Raw genomic sequence first — 16424 nt, 5'->3', positions numbered from 1 at the left:
GAACACAAATAATGGAATATCTATTTAAGGTTTTAACAGTATAAATAAATATAGCTCATCCATCCATCATACAACATTTTATTTTAGGAAATAACAGATTCATGTTTATTGTAAGAGTCCTCTTTAGAATTTTAAAAACATTTCTATGGTGTGTTCTATTAATTTGAAGTATTCAAGGGTATTTACATTAACGGACTCTAGTCTACCTTTAAATTTGTTGCCTGCCGGCTGGTTTTTCAGCGGCTTTAATTGATCGGAGGCAGCTAGCTGTGGCCCCGGCATTTAGGCATTTATCACGGCAACATGATTATGCTTTTAATGGGCAGGTGAGTGGGCGGAAGTCCCCGAGATAAGGGAGATTAGGGGCGGGGCAGGGAGACAATTCGCAGACAACGGGAATGGAACGCACAAGGGTTGGGCTAGCATATGTGACAGTGACAGTCGCAGGGGCGACAATGTTGGCGCAGAAACCGCAAATATGTCCTTGTAGATGTGTTGTTGTGCCACAAAGGACTACCTACACACATAAATATATATATATATATATATATAGATATATATATAGGAGGACACACATTAGCAGCCAACAGGATGTCTGGAGCAGGCGAGGATAAAAGGCAGGCTGACTGCCGCCACCGACAATGGGAACTTGTCTTTTTAATTAAATGCTAAAGGAAAATGCAAAAGATAAATGAAGTTGTGCTAAATGCGTGCTGTGCTGTGGAAAATCGGGAAAAGGGGGAATTGCTCTGGGATTTCGGCGGCATCAGTAGGTGTTCTTGGAATTGGGATTTCAGCTTTCGACTGGTAAACTGGCAAACTGGCAACTTAATTTAGCGCCCAGCGTCTCTGATGTGGTATTATTATTGAATTATGGAATGGAAGCGAATAACCACCATTAGCCACGGGCTACAGTATGGGTTTTGGTTTGGTTTATGCGGATCTTAATGGTGGTCACATGTGTACGCCAAGATTTGATTAGTGCATGAATGGAGCGACCGCCTTGGTATTCAATTACGGATGGGGTTTTGCAACATAAAGGGAGGTATGCTGAAGCTATGAATTTGCGGTATCCAAAATTAAAAGCTTTCAATACATAAAGTCTCTCAAAGATGTTCTTTTTTAATAGTATTAAACCAAAATCAGGAATTTTTTCTCCGATCTCCTTTCACGTTTTCCACTCCGCCTGAAAAAAGTCTATAAATTGACAAAATAAAGCAAACAATAAACCCAAAATTGCCAAACAATTAAATCCATGTTGCTAGATAGTAAGCCCCTACAATTGTTGTGGCATTTGTAATCGCTGTTCAATAATTTTTGTCATTTTATGTACCCAGCTTTGCGTCGACATATTGATACTGGGCCTAACAAGGATTCGATTACAAAACGCTCGCTTACAAGTGTCATGTATCAGACTGAAGAGGGGCGGAAGGAAGTTACATCCTAAATGTATTTGCGGCAATATATATGAGGCAGGAACTCCCATTTGCAGTTGAGGGCGGTTCGCCATCGATTACAGATCAAATTAGATGTATAAATAACAAAACGATTAAGCGATTGAGGAGCTAAGCCAGAGCCCAGACTTCAAGTGGGTGGAAGTTTGTTTGATTTTATTGCCAAGGCGGATTACTTGGGACCCGACAATTTCTGGCTGTGTGTGCGGCTCATTTGGATTATAATTGATGTCCCCGGCAATGTCTCGTCGCAAACTAATCGCCTCTGTGGCTCTGTCTGTCCAAATATTTTCACTTGCCATTATTATGCGGCAATTCCCATCTTGGGGCAAGACTCAATTTTCAAGTTATTTAACGCCATTGATCCCCTTGGGATTCACTTTCCTCGACATGTGCTTGTTTGCTCATCTCTGGCAGGCGGAATTCCCGCATTGTTCCGTCGGATGACAATAATTTGGTTTTGAATGTCTAAGCTAAGCTTTACACTTCAAAAAAAATAAGACCAATTCGGTAATAATATGGCAATAAAAAATAATTGAATAATTTGTTTTTAGGTTCTAAAAATTATATACAAACAGCATCTCCTTTTATTTCTTACTTGTACTTCTTTATATACCTATCCTCTTTATTATTTTCCAGTGTGAACGTCCTGTTTTGGCGGCCACGCGGCGTATGATGAATATCATGAGCAATGCCTAATCAACTGCAAATGAAATGGACAATTGCCACCGAATGAGCTGGATGAAGTTCAGTGGGAGGTGAGGTGACCACACGCATCGATACATCAAATTGACACTGTGGATGCCAAAACCAACACAATCGCATACACCACCCCACACACACAAAAGCACACACCAATCTGGAAAAACAACAAAAAGAGAAAGCATTTCGCCGGCGCTGATTTGCCGCCTTCCTCTCACATTCCCCCTGTTCATTTTACGCTTTTGGCTTGGAAAATAAATTGCCTCGGCTGTTTGTGCCAACAAATCCGCTCATTGCCGTTTTGGGCTTGCTCTACGCCATTTATACACTAAAATAAAATTTTAAGTACAAGTAACCATATAAAAGTATTTTTTATTTTATTAGAAAGTGGTAAATCAATTACATTGATTTGGTAAAAATGTTCTAAAAAATTATTTAAATCGTCTACGAAAAAAATTCTAAGAATTTGTTATCAAAATATTTTTAAAAGATTTTTTTACAGGGAAATCTACATTGAAAATCTTTTTACTAAAAAATATAAAAATGCTTACTTGGCTATATTCGAATTTTTCCAGTGTATTATGTTGTTCCCGCTGCCGCTTAATAACCTTTGCCCGCCAGTAGCCAGCAGTAGAGAACCTAAAACGTGTTCAACGTGGGAGCTATAAACTGTCATTTAAGTTGTTGTCGATGTCATTCCGTTGGCCTTTGTTTCTGGCCATTGTTTCAGTTTCGGCCAAGATTTGTGGCTGCAACTAAAGGAGCCTGCGACGATGGCGGCCAAGTTTCTGTAGCGGCAAAAAGCGAAAGTAAATATATTTACGAGCCCAGGAGCAGCAGTAGGAAAAGGACTAAAAATACTCCTGTGTAAAATAAACAAGCTTGCTCGACTTCTCAGTGGGTGGAGTGTGTGAAGGGGCTTAACTCTTGAATAACTGCTGGGCCTGTTCTTAAAGGATTTTGTTCTCACACAAAGCAGGTGTGTAGATATTTTTCAGGTAAACTTCAAATGTCTGCTATAGATTATCATTTAGTATAATCAGACAGTATTTTTTTTAGAGAAATATCCGCTTTAATTAACACTGACGTTGCTCGCATTTTCAAATTGTTTTTGCATAATTCACTTTGATTTGTCAGGCCATGGCTTTTAATTACATTACATGCGCATTGTGTGCGAGCGAGAATTAATTCGCAAATAATTTGTAAACAGATTATTAATTGGAGCTTTTTCCATTTGCCCTGCGATCCATAAATTAAATTGCATTTAATTGAATTTTAAATCAAACCAAACAACGCTGGCGATGTCAAAGTTTTTCAAACACCAATTGACAGCCATCCCATATCAAGATTAAAAATTCCCGGCTAACATTTGATCGATGCGCATCCTCTATTTGCTGGGGACATCCGTCAAAGTAGACTTTAATTTATTTGAAATTCCAATCGCCTGGTAAATTTTTGCAAAAATAGAATTCAATTTGTCCGAAGTCAAATGTAAATTTGTCGGTAATCAAGTTGAAATTACATTCAATTCCATTCGATTATTGATGCACTTACTAAATGTGGATTGCCGTGCGAAAGATTTGCATATCGCATTGACAACTACTTAATGCGAAAATTAAAATGTCAATTCAGGTGCTCAATTGCTTGGATACGAGATACTGAATAAATACAATTTGAATAAATTTGCTACTTGACTGTAATACCTGGTAATAAGTGAGCTTACAATCAGACACTTTTCACACCGATTAATTGTTGGTCAAATATTCAGATTGATTTTGAATGAGGTAAGAAAAGGGACAATAGTTTAAGGACAGTAAAGTAAACTTTAAAAGATACCCTTTTTTAATTTAACAAACAGCTTTAAATAGAATAAATATCGCTCTTCTGCGAATCCAAGAACTTAATAAATTGCAAAGCCCTTGTTGATAAAACTATTGTGGACTTAACTTCTAAGCATTTTAATTGAAAAATTTAACAAACAAAAGCCAATTTGCATTATTTAGTGAGATGTTGCTACTAAAAATATTTAAAAAATCAGGGAGTAAATTCTTTCTCATTAAATAATAGTGATTTTTAGACCAGCATTTCTCTCTTTTTTGCTTACTCATCCAATTAGTAATAGTTAATCAGCGATTTGCCATTCGTATATACATCCTTTTGTGCCAACTCGTGTTAGTTTGTGTTCATTAAAACATGTTAAACACATAATGGCTATCTAACCGAGTTCCCTGTGGCCGGGGGGCGTGGCAGGGGTCGGAGCGAAGGCGTGGCACATGGTCAGCAGCTGCACTTTTACCACAAAACCCGAAATGCTTTCAATAATTGCGGCCACGCCTGTGCGGGGTCAGTTGTTTTTGACCCCGCCGGACACGAGTCGCTGATCCCGAATGTGAGGCTAATTTTTCAGATGAATTTTGATGCCGCGCCACTTGTGTCAAATGCATGGCAGCATCCGCACAAAAAACAATTTGCCTAATTCGTTTATGGGTTTCTGTACGGATATGTGGGCGAATTTCTATTTATGAATCATACGCCACGTTGCCCTTCAAAGAGCCAGTCGTCGCTTCAGCTGACCCCGGCAAAAGCTCAGCTCAGGCCGCTTTCAATTCAAGAAATCCCATGTGCCTATTATGAATGGTTGAGCGATTCTGACAATCAAAATGTGTAAGTGCCTCTAAGCCTAATAATCGACCTTGTGAAATGTTTGTTTTTTAATTTAAAATAGCAAAATATTTCAGCCTTCCTAATCGGATAATTAAAATGCCTTCTTGATAAACACAGATTTAATTTCACATATATTTTAGTTGATACATATAAAATGCATCTAAAACAACTTAAGCCCCTGAAATCGTTGATAGCAATTTAGTGAGTTCCATTTTCTCTGCGAACTGACATTGTTTTATGTGTGCGGTGGCGATGGCCACTCAGCAGGTCAGCAGGTGGGCCTCGAACCTCCACCAGCCTACATCCTACATCCTGTGCATCCTGCGTAGGCCTGGGCCAGAATCGAAATCAATTAGTTTCGGGGCCAAGCAGCTGCACAAATTGCAGGCGACAACAGGCCAGACCCTCGACCCCGATAAATCCAATACTCGTACTCGCAGCAGCAGCCAGTAGCTGAGACAAATTGAACTGAGCTCCGGTCCGGCTTTGTGGCTGCGGCTGTCAAAGGCGCTAGCCCTGGCCCATATTTCCGATTCGCTGGGCTTATTACCAGTAAGACTAACTGCGCACTGTCAAAAAAAAGGTACACTATTTTATTTAGAAAAATTGTCAACCCAAGGTGTCAAAAAAATGCCGCAATACAGCTACATACTGAAAATAAATGCCATGTTTGTATTTTTATTACATACTGTTGGGCAGTTTTAGATTCTTGTTTTTATTGTCAGAAGAAAATATTTAATGTTATAGAAATTTATACCGAAGCATTACCTAATTGGATTTACCACATAAACAACCAGAGCTTTAAAATAAATTATATACAAAACGATTCTGCTCGCATAATAGATGATTGAAAAACTGTAATTTCAAAAACATGTGGCTTCAATCTTTACTTGTAAATATTCCTTTACTTAATCAACATTTTTTCGCAGTGTGATCTCTTACCTTCAGCATCCGTAGGCTGTGCAAACATTTGCACACAACTCGGTCCCATTTCGAGTGTTCTCGCACACTTCTTGTTGCCTCTTTTTTTATTACATGTGTACTTTTGTGATTACATGAATATTTTAAAAGCGCGCACTCGCACAAAGGTGGAAGCGGTGGAATGGTGCGGATCTCAAACACACCACTGACATGAGAACTACATTAAAATAATTTATTTTAACGCATTTTTTGTCATAACCCGATGGGGAAAAAACTCATTTCCTTTAATGATTCCATCTTGTACACGCACGCTGTTAGTGTTGAACCCGGCCAGGATGCGAGAGATTCAGCCCCCACGCACATGGTTATTTCATTAAAATGGCCTTTTGTTGTTTGTGAATGTTGCTTATTATTAACGCCGTGCCGTATCACCCGTATCTGTATTCCAGTATCTGTATCCGAATCTCGCGTATCTGTGCGCTGCATTTTTATGGGGCCAAAAGACACAGCATTTGCATTACCGGCCCGTCGAGTCAGCGACCTGCAGCTTAATAAAGACTAATTGACTTTCTGACCATTAAAGGGGGCGGCGAAAAAAAAATTAAGGGAGGGGCGTTGCCCGACCAGATGATTGGCAATTACGGCAAAGACAGCGCACCGGCTTGACAAAACGCGATAAACGAATTAAAATTTAAATTAATTTATGTCCCCAGTGCTGGCACTGTATTTGTCATGAGCGGCGACAAATTTGAAATTTCTGCAAACCCAACATGTCCGACACAAAGTGAGGGCCTTCACAAGTTGCATGCCAAATTTATGCAAATGAAGGCCGCCTCCGCCTGCAACTTTCGGATGGGTGTGTCCTTGGTTGGCGGCGACAGTCACTGCATCTAATTAGCCCAAGTAAATTACAAGACAAACCGGCGATGTCCAGGGAGTTAAGCTTGAAAACTCCACTCCGGCGATTGTTCCAGATTGCAGTGCCGTAAATTGAATAAGCCACTGGATGGGATGACTGCAGTTGGTGGATACACCTCCTTAACGGATTTAATTCCTGGGAAGTCTGATTTAGCACCAGCAAGCAAGGATCATCATCAGGTTACCTATTTGTTTAACTACCTTGGCACTTTTATAGAACCTAAAACGGGAATTACAAAGACTTTTAATCTTTTGTCGTGGTGTATAAAAGTATGCAGCGGTACAAAGAACTTCTATATAAGTGCTAAAAATATATCGTTGCATACTTTTAGGCACCTTTAAAACTCATTTGAAAACCTAATGATTTCTGTGAATTTTTAATAAGAACTCGAAATTCTGTATGATTTTTAATGAACTTAAATTATTTTTAGAAGCGCATCCAAGTGTTTGTTTGGCCATTTGAATATTGGGGATTTCTCATCAGATTAACTGCAAAGAAATTGGGCCTCCGGGCATTTTAATGTCTGTAATGATGATTGCTAGACAAACGTCACACTGGGGCGATATTAGACCCCCGCAATGATGATTGGGCAGCGGCTGCTGTGCGTTCGCATTGCTCCACATTGCGCATACGCCCCGTAACTAGCAGAAACAGCTAACGAGGCACCAGAGAATCGGTAAATAGTTTGCCGTAAATTTGCCAGCCGGAGTTGTTGGCCGCTTAAAGTTGGCCCAACTCATCGACAAGCTATTTGAGCCAATGTTAATTGGGTTTGCTGCATTGAGCTTAATGCGGCGAGGCAGCAATTTATTTACGTGCCATTAAAAATGCACATAACAAGCAAATTGCATTTTTACCATACACTCGCGGCCTGTTCGAATGTCCTCTGTTTCAGTGTTTCATTGGGGGAATGGCTCTTAAGTAAATTACAATAAATTTGGCGCAAAACTTGCATATGAAATGTGCATTTCGCTCGTGTTACAAAAGCCACTCGCTGTCGGCAATAATATAATTAAAAATTAAATGGCAAATTAATTGGTGAAAAATATCAAAAAGACTTTCTACGCAAGCCGGCATTTGCGGCATTTAAAATGCCATTAATATTGCATCAACACCTGCAGTACACGCGCTTAAATAAACATGCACAAAAAGCCGGCGCACTTTACATTAAAACGGTCTGGCCAAAAAACTATTGATGAATAATGAACGTGGCCCGGAAACAAAGCCAGCGCGACCGCAGATACAGATGCAACTGCAACAGAAATTGCATCCCCGCAGCAGCAACAGCGGCACCATCTGCACCACCAGCAACATCAGCGGCACCAACAGCTGCTGTTCGACTTGTAAGTGACACGCCCCGGGTTCAACTCCGGCCATAAATCAGTGGCCAACTACCCGGCATTGTTTTTTCACTATATAAACAGCAAACAAATGGCGCACGATCGTATTTATCGCTTTTGTTGCATGTAAATGCAAAATAATTCCACCATTTGTACCATCAACCAGGTGGAAAAACAATTTAATGTCTGCCCTAGTCGGCTTGTTATATCTATTACTTACTTTTTAGCAAACCGAGAATACTGTCAGATGTTAGGTTTAAAATACCTATATGTATTTATTTAATAAATTACTTAATAAGAATTTAAATGGTATAATACCTAAATACTCGTTTAAATCATTAAGTTCCTAGAAACCTTTCCATTAAAGTTACCCTTTCCTTAAAAACAGTTTAATTGTTTGTCGTACCCTTTGTTTATTTTCTGAAAGCCCCAACATAATCCCTCTACCACATGCCTGGTTTTATTATTTTTAAACAAACTGGAATGCCATTCACGGTGACCATTGGGTTGACTAAAGTGTTATATTATTAAGGCAACGGCTGTGGCTTTTGTTGCCTTGCAATTAGTCAAGATAATTAGGTGGCAAACGGCTTTCAAGGGCTCCGGTGCTCACGAGTCCTGGCCTTTTTTTAAATGCAAAATAATTACATTCGCGTATGCACATATCTTTGCCCTTCGCTGCTTTCTCTATCTCCATGCGGTTTTTTATTCTCCCATTTATTTCATAGTTGCCTCGGCAGCCGTGTGTCTGTGGCGAAAAGTTTCAGGCATGTTAATAATACTCATAATTAAAAATTAAATGTTATAATTTCGTGTGTGCTGCCGTGCGGCTTTTTCCGTTTGGCTGCAAATTATTTCCCTGCTATGTGGCAACAGACAATTATTCACGCAGCGCTTACCGCCTCTGATTTTTCCCCATTTTCCAGAACCTTTTCCCATTTGCATATACCATATGTACCTAGATGTTGCCCGTAAACTTTGCTGCTGCAATTATGCAATGCAAGGGCATGTTTGCCGAGATTCACAACAAGGCATGTATTTTTGATGGTCATCAACAAAAAAATACAAAATGATCACTCGTTTCCAAAGGACGATGTCGACAAGCTCTGGCCAGGCAATAAAAGTTCGCAACTACTTTGCAAGTTTGGCTGGATGTTTTATGGGGAAGAGAAGGTTATGCAAGCTAGATACTTAAAAACACAAATACCCAAACTGCTTCAAAACATTTCCACCCAGAAGTCAAGGCAATGAGATATATTTTAAATGTTTCCTTGATGTTACAGTCCTTCCCAAACAAAGCGTTGTTCTGAACCACGTTGTAATTACCTTTTTAATGCCATGAAATACTTTTCCTTGTTTATTTTGGTACAATATTTTTGTACCCATCTCTTTTAAGAAGATTTCTTAGCAAAAACTGAGAAAAAAGAAGATTCGTAAGATTTTACCGATACTATAATAAATAAAGTTCATAAATTGTTTTTCTTAAAAAATATTTAAATATTGTTTCAATTATATAGATATAAAATATATAGCAGGGCTCTCTTTTAAAGGGAGTCCACTCTAAAAATATCCTTAACACATTATTAATTTATTAGCTTTAAGTTTCCATATTTTTTCGCAGTGAGGCGATGACAAATTTAAGTAAAATCATTGAGTCCCGGACATTAAACTGCGTTGCAAGGAACTCCCAGCTCCCAGCTGGATCTGCGTGCGATGCCACTTTGAATAATTATTGGCGCAGAGACGGAAAGTCAATCAGTGGGAATGCAGCGGGCAATTTAATACAATTGCGGGCCAAGGCGCTTATTCAATTAATTACTTGAAACAGTGCGTCAAAAAGCGCCCAAGTAATGCAGAAAAAGCCGAGTAATTATTTTACACTTTGCTACCGCTGTCGCTCGGCGATTTTCCACCATTTTGCAACCCATGGAAGGCCCATGGATGCGGAGGCTGCATTTTGATGAAGTTTTTCCCCGACACGGGCAGTTGTACTCGCAGTTGGCTGGGCAGTCAGTCCATCTGTCGCCTGTGCATAATAAAGTTTACTTTAAGTTTGTTAAATCCATGCCCGCCCAGTAATGTGACCCAGTTTTCGGGTAGGTCTCTGCAATTATCGTCATCTGATTAAATGAAATCAAAGACAGGCCAACCCAAAGGCAATATAAATTCGCATAAATTCGCCACGGCGCTTTAAATGTCAAGTGGGGTTCGTCCATCGATTTTTCTGCCTCGCTGGCCGCTGGGGTCATTTATCAATATGTAGATTTCTCTGGGAAAGTTCAATGGGTCCGCAGGCACACATCCATGGACCTTCGCTTGCCGTATAAATTGCGTAATTTTTTTTACACGCACACACAATTGGAGATAAATTGACTGATATGCATGTTGTGGGCCGCCGTCGTCTGTCTGGCAGTTTGATGTATGCGTCTGCCCGGAAAAGTGTCCACCTACACGCCCAACCGACCACCAACACCACCACCCCGCCCACTTTCCACTTGCCCCACCACTCCACTTTCACTTTCCTGCTCTTTGATTTTTTCTTTAAATAAATCGACGCCCCAAGCCACTTCCGGTGACTGCACTAAAACGCCAGACAAGAGCTTAATGGCATCAATTTCCTGCAGCCCAAATTTAAATGGATCCATGGCAATTCGTCCTCTAAATTCTATTATTAGCCCAATTTCAGAAATATTTTGATTTGGCGCAGATAATATTTCTTCACGGTTTCCGGTTGAATCAATTTAATATCTAAAAATATACCTATATATTTATTTTCAATCACCACTTTATTGTTTTTCTTTTCATTTGAATAGCAGTCAGTTTGTTTTTATGTTATTGTTATTATTGAAACTTGAGTTCCGTTAATTGTTTTCCTAACCAGTGAAGATGAAGTTAGACCTTACGATGAACGATCGGTTCAATCAGCGGTTCCAGTCGGTATACAGCGGACTGGTTCCTCAGATTGCCCGGTTGGTGCCCTTCAACGACTCCGAGGTGACCTGCATCCTGCTGATCTACTACAAGTTCAGTCTCCAGAACGGACCCTCAGCACGCCGCATAACCTCCTCCCAGTTCGTCAACATAGTGATAGGGTTCCAGCAGCTATACGACATGGATGTGGTAGATAGAATCGTAACCCTCATCGCGGGGGGCAGGAAGCATGTGACGCCCATGGAGTTCGTTAATTACATGACCATTCTAATGACTCGCGATATGGAGCGCAAAATGAAGTTCGCCTACATGGTAATGATACAAGTTTTTGATAACTTATAACTTGACTTAAATTTAAATACAACCATACAATTTTGAATTTTTTTAAAATATAATCAATCCCATATCAGGTCTATGACAAAAATGGTTTGGGCATCAATCGAGAGATAATATCATCTTCGGTCGAGAGGTTTTTCCCCGGGGACGATGACGAGGTAATCGAAATGCGACTGGTGAGCTATAATAAATCAAAGTCAATCACATTGTAAATGTCTCTTTTGCCCATTTAGGACATGGTCGATTTTCTACTCCTGAAATTTGATGAGGATCAAGACGCCATCATCTCATTTGAGGAGTACAGATCGATCGTGGTGCAACAGCCAAGCATGCTGGAGTTCCTGGGTCCCATCTTTCCCACGGACGAGACGCGTCTGGTGGTGGCCTACTGCACGGCCATATACTCTCACATCCCCGAAATGGGCATGATATAGGATGGGGTGTGGGATGTTAGGGTATGTGGCAGTGTGCCAGGACACCCAACAGTCGCATAAATCTTTCAGGCACAAATAAATCGAAAGCAATGCAAATCAGTGCGACCCGCCACCGCGTTTTCCTCTGTTCAGCCATTGTAGCCACTCGAAAATGTCAATGACAATGATGATGAACTGCAGAATAGAGCGCTGACAGCTGCAACTAGACGCTGGATAGATGGATGGATGGATGGAGCACATATAGGGGACCCCAGCTGCCTCATAGCCACACGGAAAAAAATGATTTATATTATAGATTTTAAAAATGAGGCCAAAAATCAGGAAGAATAAAAAAAATTGACAAAAGTATAACATAATTACTTTACAATTTTGTAGCATTTTACTATTTTACACACTCTTAAATTTTTGTTACAATAACTTATTCAAGGGATTTAATAATCGTTAGCAAATAAAACACATTGCTTATGATTTGGGCCTGGAACTATTTTTCTCAGTGCACTGCCTGCTTTAGTGGCATAATTTTAAATATGGAGCGGAGCTCCAGAAATACTTTGCTCTGGTTGAACGCTCTACTGGCTCGACGACTGCCTTTTGCCATTGCCTCATGACAGCTTGATTTGTTGGCAGTTGGCATACAATTGACATTTGATGGATGGTGTTCTACATTGTCGGGACATTCTCCATTCCAGGCTTCTAACTGCAGTCGGCGGCCGTTCAGCCACTGCAGGTCCTTGAAGTTTGCCCCTTGGCTGGTTGCTCTAATTATGACAATTTTAGATTGGGCGCTCCATTTAAGGCACTCCGATTTTGTTAAGTTAAGAAATTAAAGCTTAACTTAAGGTATATATCAGCCCTAGGTAATATACTATAGGTATACTTTTTTTTGTGCACCAAACTCATTAAATTCTCATTTCGTTCATTCATCCGAAAAATTGCTTAAAAACCCAAAACATTTTTAATTGCTGAGATCTACTTATCAAACAAAACTGCTTTGCAATTAAAAAAAATTTTATTTACACATACATAATTTATTGACCCTTTATGCTGAGTTCAGTTTAGTTTAGTCAGTTAAAAAATTGAAAAAAATTAGCAAAATATGATTGTTCTATGTTAATGTACCATAAACATTAACGGATGCTCGTTTTATCGCATCGCCATACCAATCGCTGCAAAATGCATAAGAAGATTTTGGAAAAGGCAAAACAGTCGACAACTGGCTATTTAAATACGAATAAGGCACTTTTTCCACAATTATGTCATTCTGAAATAAACTTGCTAAATTATAATTAAATGTGATAAAATTTACTTACGTCATAGGGACACGAGTGATTCATGTTCGAATAAGGAGCGAAAAGGTTAAAAATAAATGAGGTCACTGGAGAAGATTTTTGATTTAATACGAATTTACATCCGTCGACGGTGACATTATACAGAAATGGCTTGTATCCGTTTAGCCGTTGATAAATCGCAAAGTTTACCTGAAATATATACAAGGGATTATTTGAAACATCTTATTATAATCCTTACCTTAATTTTATAAACGGGCCCCTTGTGTAATTTTGCTTTCAAAGATGCGTATTTATGAGTTCGATTCACGGATTTCAAGTAACAATACTCAAATGAAGCATAAGATTCGTCCAGCGATGTGCATATAATATTTGTCATCTCAAAACCTGACATGGCCTTCAGATATATATAATTAGCGGGACACACGTTTTGGTAGTATAACAATTTCAAATACGAACTTCATGGACGGTTAAAAAGAGCAGAAAAAGAGAAAAGTACACAGACAGTTCCGTTCGAAACATTTCGAGTTCTAAATAATACTGTTCTAATTTTTCAAAAGAGTATTTTTATTTTGTGATTTGTCCCCTCTTATATTCGCATTAAACAATAATCGATAAGCCCTAATGACGCTCATTATTTATTATTGGAAGAGTCCATTAAAAAGTATTATTTTATTAACCTTTCATTCGGGGGATTATATAGTCATAGCCCTCATACACAGAACACATAGATATCTTTGCGGAATGGCAATGTTCTCCTTCCTCAAATATTATTAATACGAGATCGTAAAGGCAAGAATACATTTACACACGTTGTTTGAAGACAGACAAAAAAAGATTAATTAACAAATCAGACTTGACTCTTTCCATAGAAGAGTTAATGGCTAGAAAAGTGGGCACATTTGCATAACAGTCGGAAAGAAATTCAAACGAAGTAACGAGTCAGTGAAACTTGAAACAACAAAGTAAACAAACAAGAGTCTAATAACAAGAGTGTCAGAGGTAGGTGGAAAACTCGAGAAAGCCGGCAGATTAAAATAGGAAATTTAAAATACCCTTGCCAAAGAGTTCATAAATCTTATTTTGAGTTATTCTACCCTTTATCTAAATTACAATTATTAAAAATAGTTCTTTAATTTTAACAATGTCGGTTGCTTTAAAAATTTAATCATCTGGGTTTCTGTTGCGTAATCAAGATACTTTTTATACCCGTTACTCGTAGAGTAAAAGGGTATACTAGATTCGTCGGAAAGTATGTAACAGGCAGAAGGAAGCGTTTCCGACCCCATAAAGTATATATATTCTTGATCAGGATCACTAGCCGAGTCGATCTAGCCATGTCCGTCTGTCCGTCTGTCCGTCTGTCCGTCTGTCCGTCTGTCCGTATGAACGCTGAGATCTTGGAAACTATAAGAGCTACAATACTGGGATTAGGCATGCAGATTCCTGAGATTCCTGCGCAGCGCAAGTTTATTTCAAAAGAGTGCCACGCCCACTCTAACGCCCACAAACCGCCTAGAACCGTGGATCCTACAGTTTTGATGCTAGAATAAAAATTTTAACTGAAATGTATTGTTCCCATCAATACCTACCGATTGACCCAAAAAAAAGTTTGCCACGCCCACTATAACGCCCACGAACCGCCCACAAACTTCAAAAAATCGTAAATATGAACGCGGATATCTCGGAAAATATCAAAGATAGAGAAACGGGGTTTTGAGATTTAGATTCCGTAGGCTAAAGCGCAGCGCAAGTTTGTTACGCGAATATGCCACGCCCACTCTAACGCCCACAAACCGCCCAAATCTGTGGCGCCCACAATTTTTATGCTAGATAAAAAATGTTAACTGAAATGTGTTGGTCTCGTAAATACCTATCGATTGATCTAAAAAAAGTTTGCCACGCCCACTCTAACGCCCACAAACCGCCCAAGCCTGTGGCGCCCACAATTTTCGTGCTAGATAAAAAATTTAAACTGAAATGTATTGGTCTCGTCAATACCTATCGATTGATTTTAAAAAAACTTTGCCACGCCCACTCTAACGCCCAAAACGCTTAAATCTGTCTACCGCCGGTAGGTGGCGCATTTGCTGCTTGCATATCTCCATTTTCCTTTGGTCCATTTAGCTGAGTAACGGGTATCTGATAGTCGAGGTACTCGACTATAGCGTTCTTCCTTGTTTAATATTTATTTACATTTCAGTAAAGATTTCCTTTTGAGATAGAATGAGGCGTCTTTGGCTTCAACCCGTTTCTGATCACTGCCGACTAAGCCGTTCCCATTTGTAATTATTTATGCAAAAATTCTTGCCAAACAAACTTAATTTAGTTAAATGTTTGACTTCAGGCAGGCGCTCGTTGATTAACGGACTGGAACGGAACGGGTGCCGAATGCCCTGCCACGCCCCCGGCTATGCAAATAACAATGGGGGCGGGGCGGTAAAAGGGGGCCACCTTCCCTCAGCCGTGCAATTCATTTACTTTGCTGTTGTTAACCCAGGGTGTTTGAGTTTGCCACTCGAACTTGCGTGTAAACATGCATGATTAAGCTGCCAGCGAGAATGCGAGTGAAGGCGAAAATTAGCATAAGGCAGCACAAAAGCCAAGAAATGTGAATTGGGAGCACTCCTGAATGGATACAGACCTCCATGCTTAGATATTCCCTTAAATTTTTTGTTTACCGCGGACTTTAACTGCCGGTTATCAAAATATAGCAATAAATCTGGACAAACACTATTTACAAGGCCTTAATTCTTATGAAAAAATACACTAATTATCACAATTTAAACAATATTGTATTAATTTATGTATTTTTCAACATTTGCAAATATGATTATAAATGTATTAATTACTTAATTTTTAAAAAATTTAGTTTGAGATGCAAAATATAAATGATTGGAACAATGTAGTTTGAATTTAGTAAAGCATGGCTTATTGAATTTATTTAGAATTTCATAACATCTAAGTCATATAACCAAAGTTGAGTGAAAATTCCCGACAGTAAGGTGCATAAATATATCGATCCGTCCATAAAATAGCCGGAGAGTTCCGTCTTAAAGGAGAGGATGATGCCAAGAAACATTCCAGACGCGGAATTTTAGGGAAAGGGACGGCGGGATGCTTGCACTCAGCGCATTGCATTGCAAAGTGAACTCCACTTACACGGAGTAAATAAATAAAAAGGATGCCCGAACAGAGCTCACAATTTATGGATGCACTTGCCAGGAAAGGACAATGGCAGAAAAAATGGGAAAAATGCGAAAAACAAAAAAATGGAGAAAGCCAAACGTAGACAAATGTAAAATAATACGTGACAATAATGCTGCCAATGGCTGTGTTGATTAGGCTGCTTTATTTATGGACCGCTTTCCGCTGCGACAGCTGATCCACATCCTTTTTTCGACTTTCGAGTCCTTCTCGCAGGACGAGGGTTGTGG

The 16424-nt window shown here is 39.4% G+C and overlaps 2 protein-coding genes across 2 annotated transcripts; one reads left to right on the top strand and one right to left on the bottom strand.

Annotated features, from left to right (window-relative positions):
• Nucleotides 1-4734: 4734 nt before the first annotated feature.
• On the top strand, nucleotides 4735-11997 carry LOC119560279 (calcineurin subunit B). The gene is made up of 4 exons (XM_037873652.1): nucleotides 4735-4820; nucleotides 10882-11243; nucleotides 11342-11443; nucleotides 11501-11997. Exons 1-4 carry the CDS (start codon nucleotides 4817-4819, stop codon nucleotides 11699-11701), a joined length of 669 nt encoding a protein of 222 aa, XP_037729580.1. The 5' UTR covers nucleotides 4735-4816; the 3' UTR covers nucleotides 11702-11997.
• Nucleotides 11998-12806: 809 nt separating this feature from the next.
• On the bottom strand, nucleotides 12807-13381 carry LOC119552082. The gene is made up of 3 exons (XM_037861861.1): nucleotides 13229-13381; nucleotides 13012-13179; nucleotides 12807-12962 (listed from the first exon to the last, which is right to left on the bottom strand). The coding sequence occupies exons 1-3, from the start codon at nucleotides 13379-13381 to the stop codon at nucleotides 12807-12809; spliced, it is 477 nt and encodes a 158-aa protein (XP_037717789.1).
• Nucleotides 13382-16424: the final 3043 nt, after the last annotated feature.

The sequence above is a fragment of the Drosophila subpulchrella genome, chromosome 3R (genome assembly GCF_014743375.2).
Source record: "Drosophila subpulchrella strain 33 F10 #4 breed RU33 chromosome 3R, RU_Dsub_v1.1 Primary Assembly, whole genome shotgun sequence".
Lineage (NCBI taxonomy): Eukaryota > Metazoa > Arthropoda > Insecta > Diptera > Drosophilidae > Drosophila > Drosophila subpulchrella.
This window is presented reverse-complemented; position numbering and strand designations above follow the sequence as displayed.

Coding starts and splice junctions, on each gene's coding strand:
- LOC119560279 (XM_037873652.1), top strand. Junction 11,244..11,341: donor AAATGAAGTTCGCCTACATG/GTAATGATACAA, acceptor ATCCCATATCAG/GTCTATGACAAAAATGGTTT. Junction 11,444..11,500: donor AGGTAATCGAAATGCGACTG/GTGAGCTATAAT, acceptor TTGCCCATTTAG/GACATGGTCGATTTTCTACT.
- LOC119552082 (XM_037861861.1), bottom strand. CDS start 13,381: ATGTCAGGTTTTGAGATGACAAATATTATATGCACATCGCTGGACGAA. Junction 13,180..13,228: donor GGCCCGTTTATAAAATTAAG/GTAAGGATTATA, acceptor TATATATTTCAG/GTAAACTTTGCGATTTATCA. Junction 12,963..13,011: donor ATCACTCGTGTCCCTATGAC/GTAAGTAAATTT, acceptor AGTTTATTTCAG/AATGACATAATTGTGGAAAA.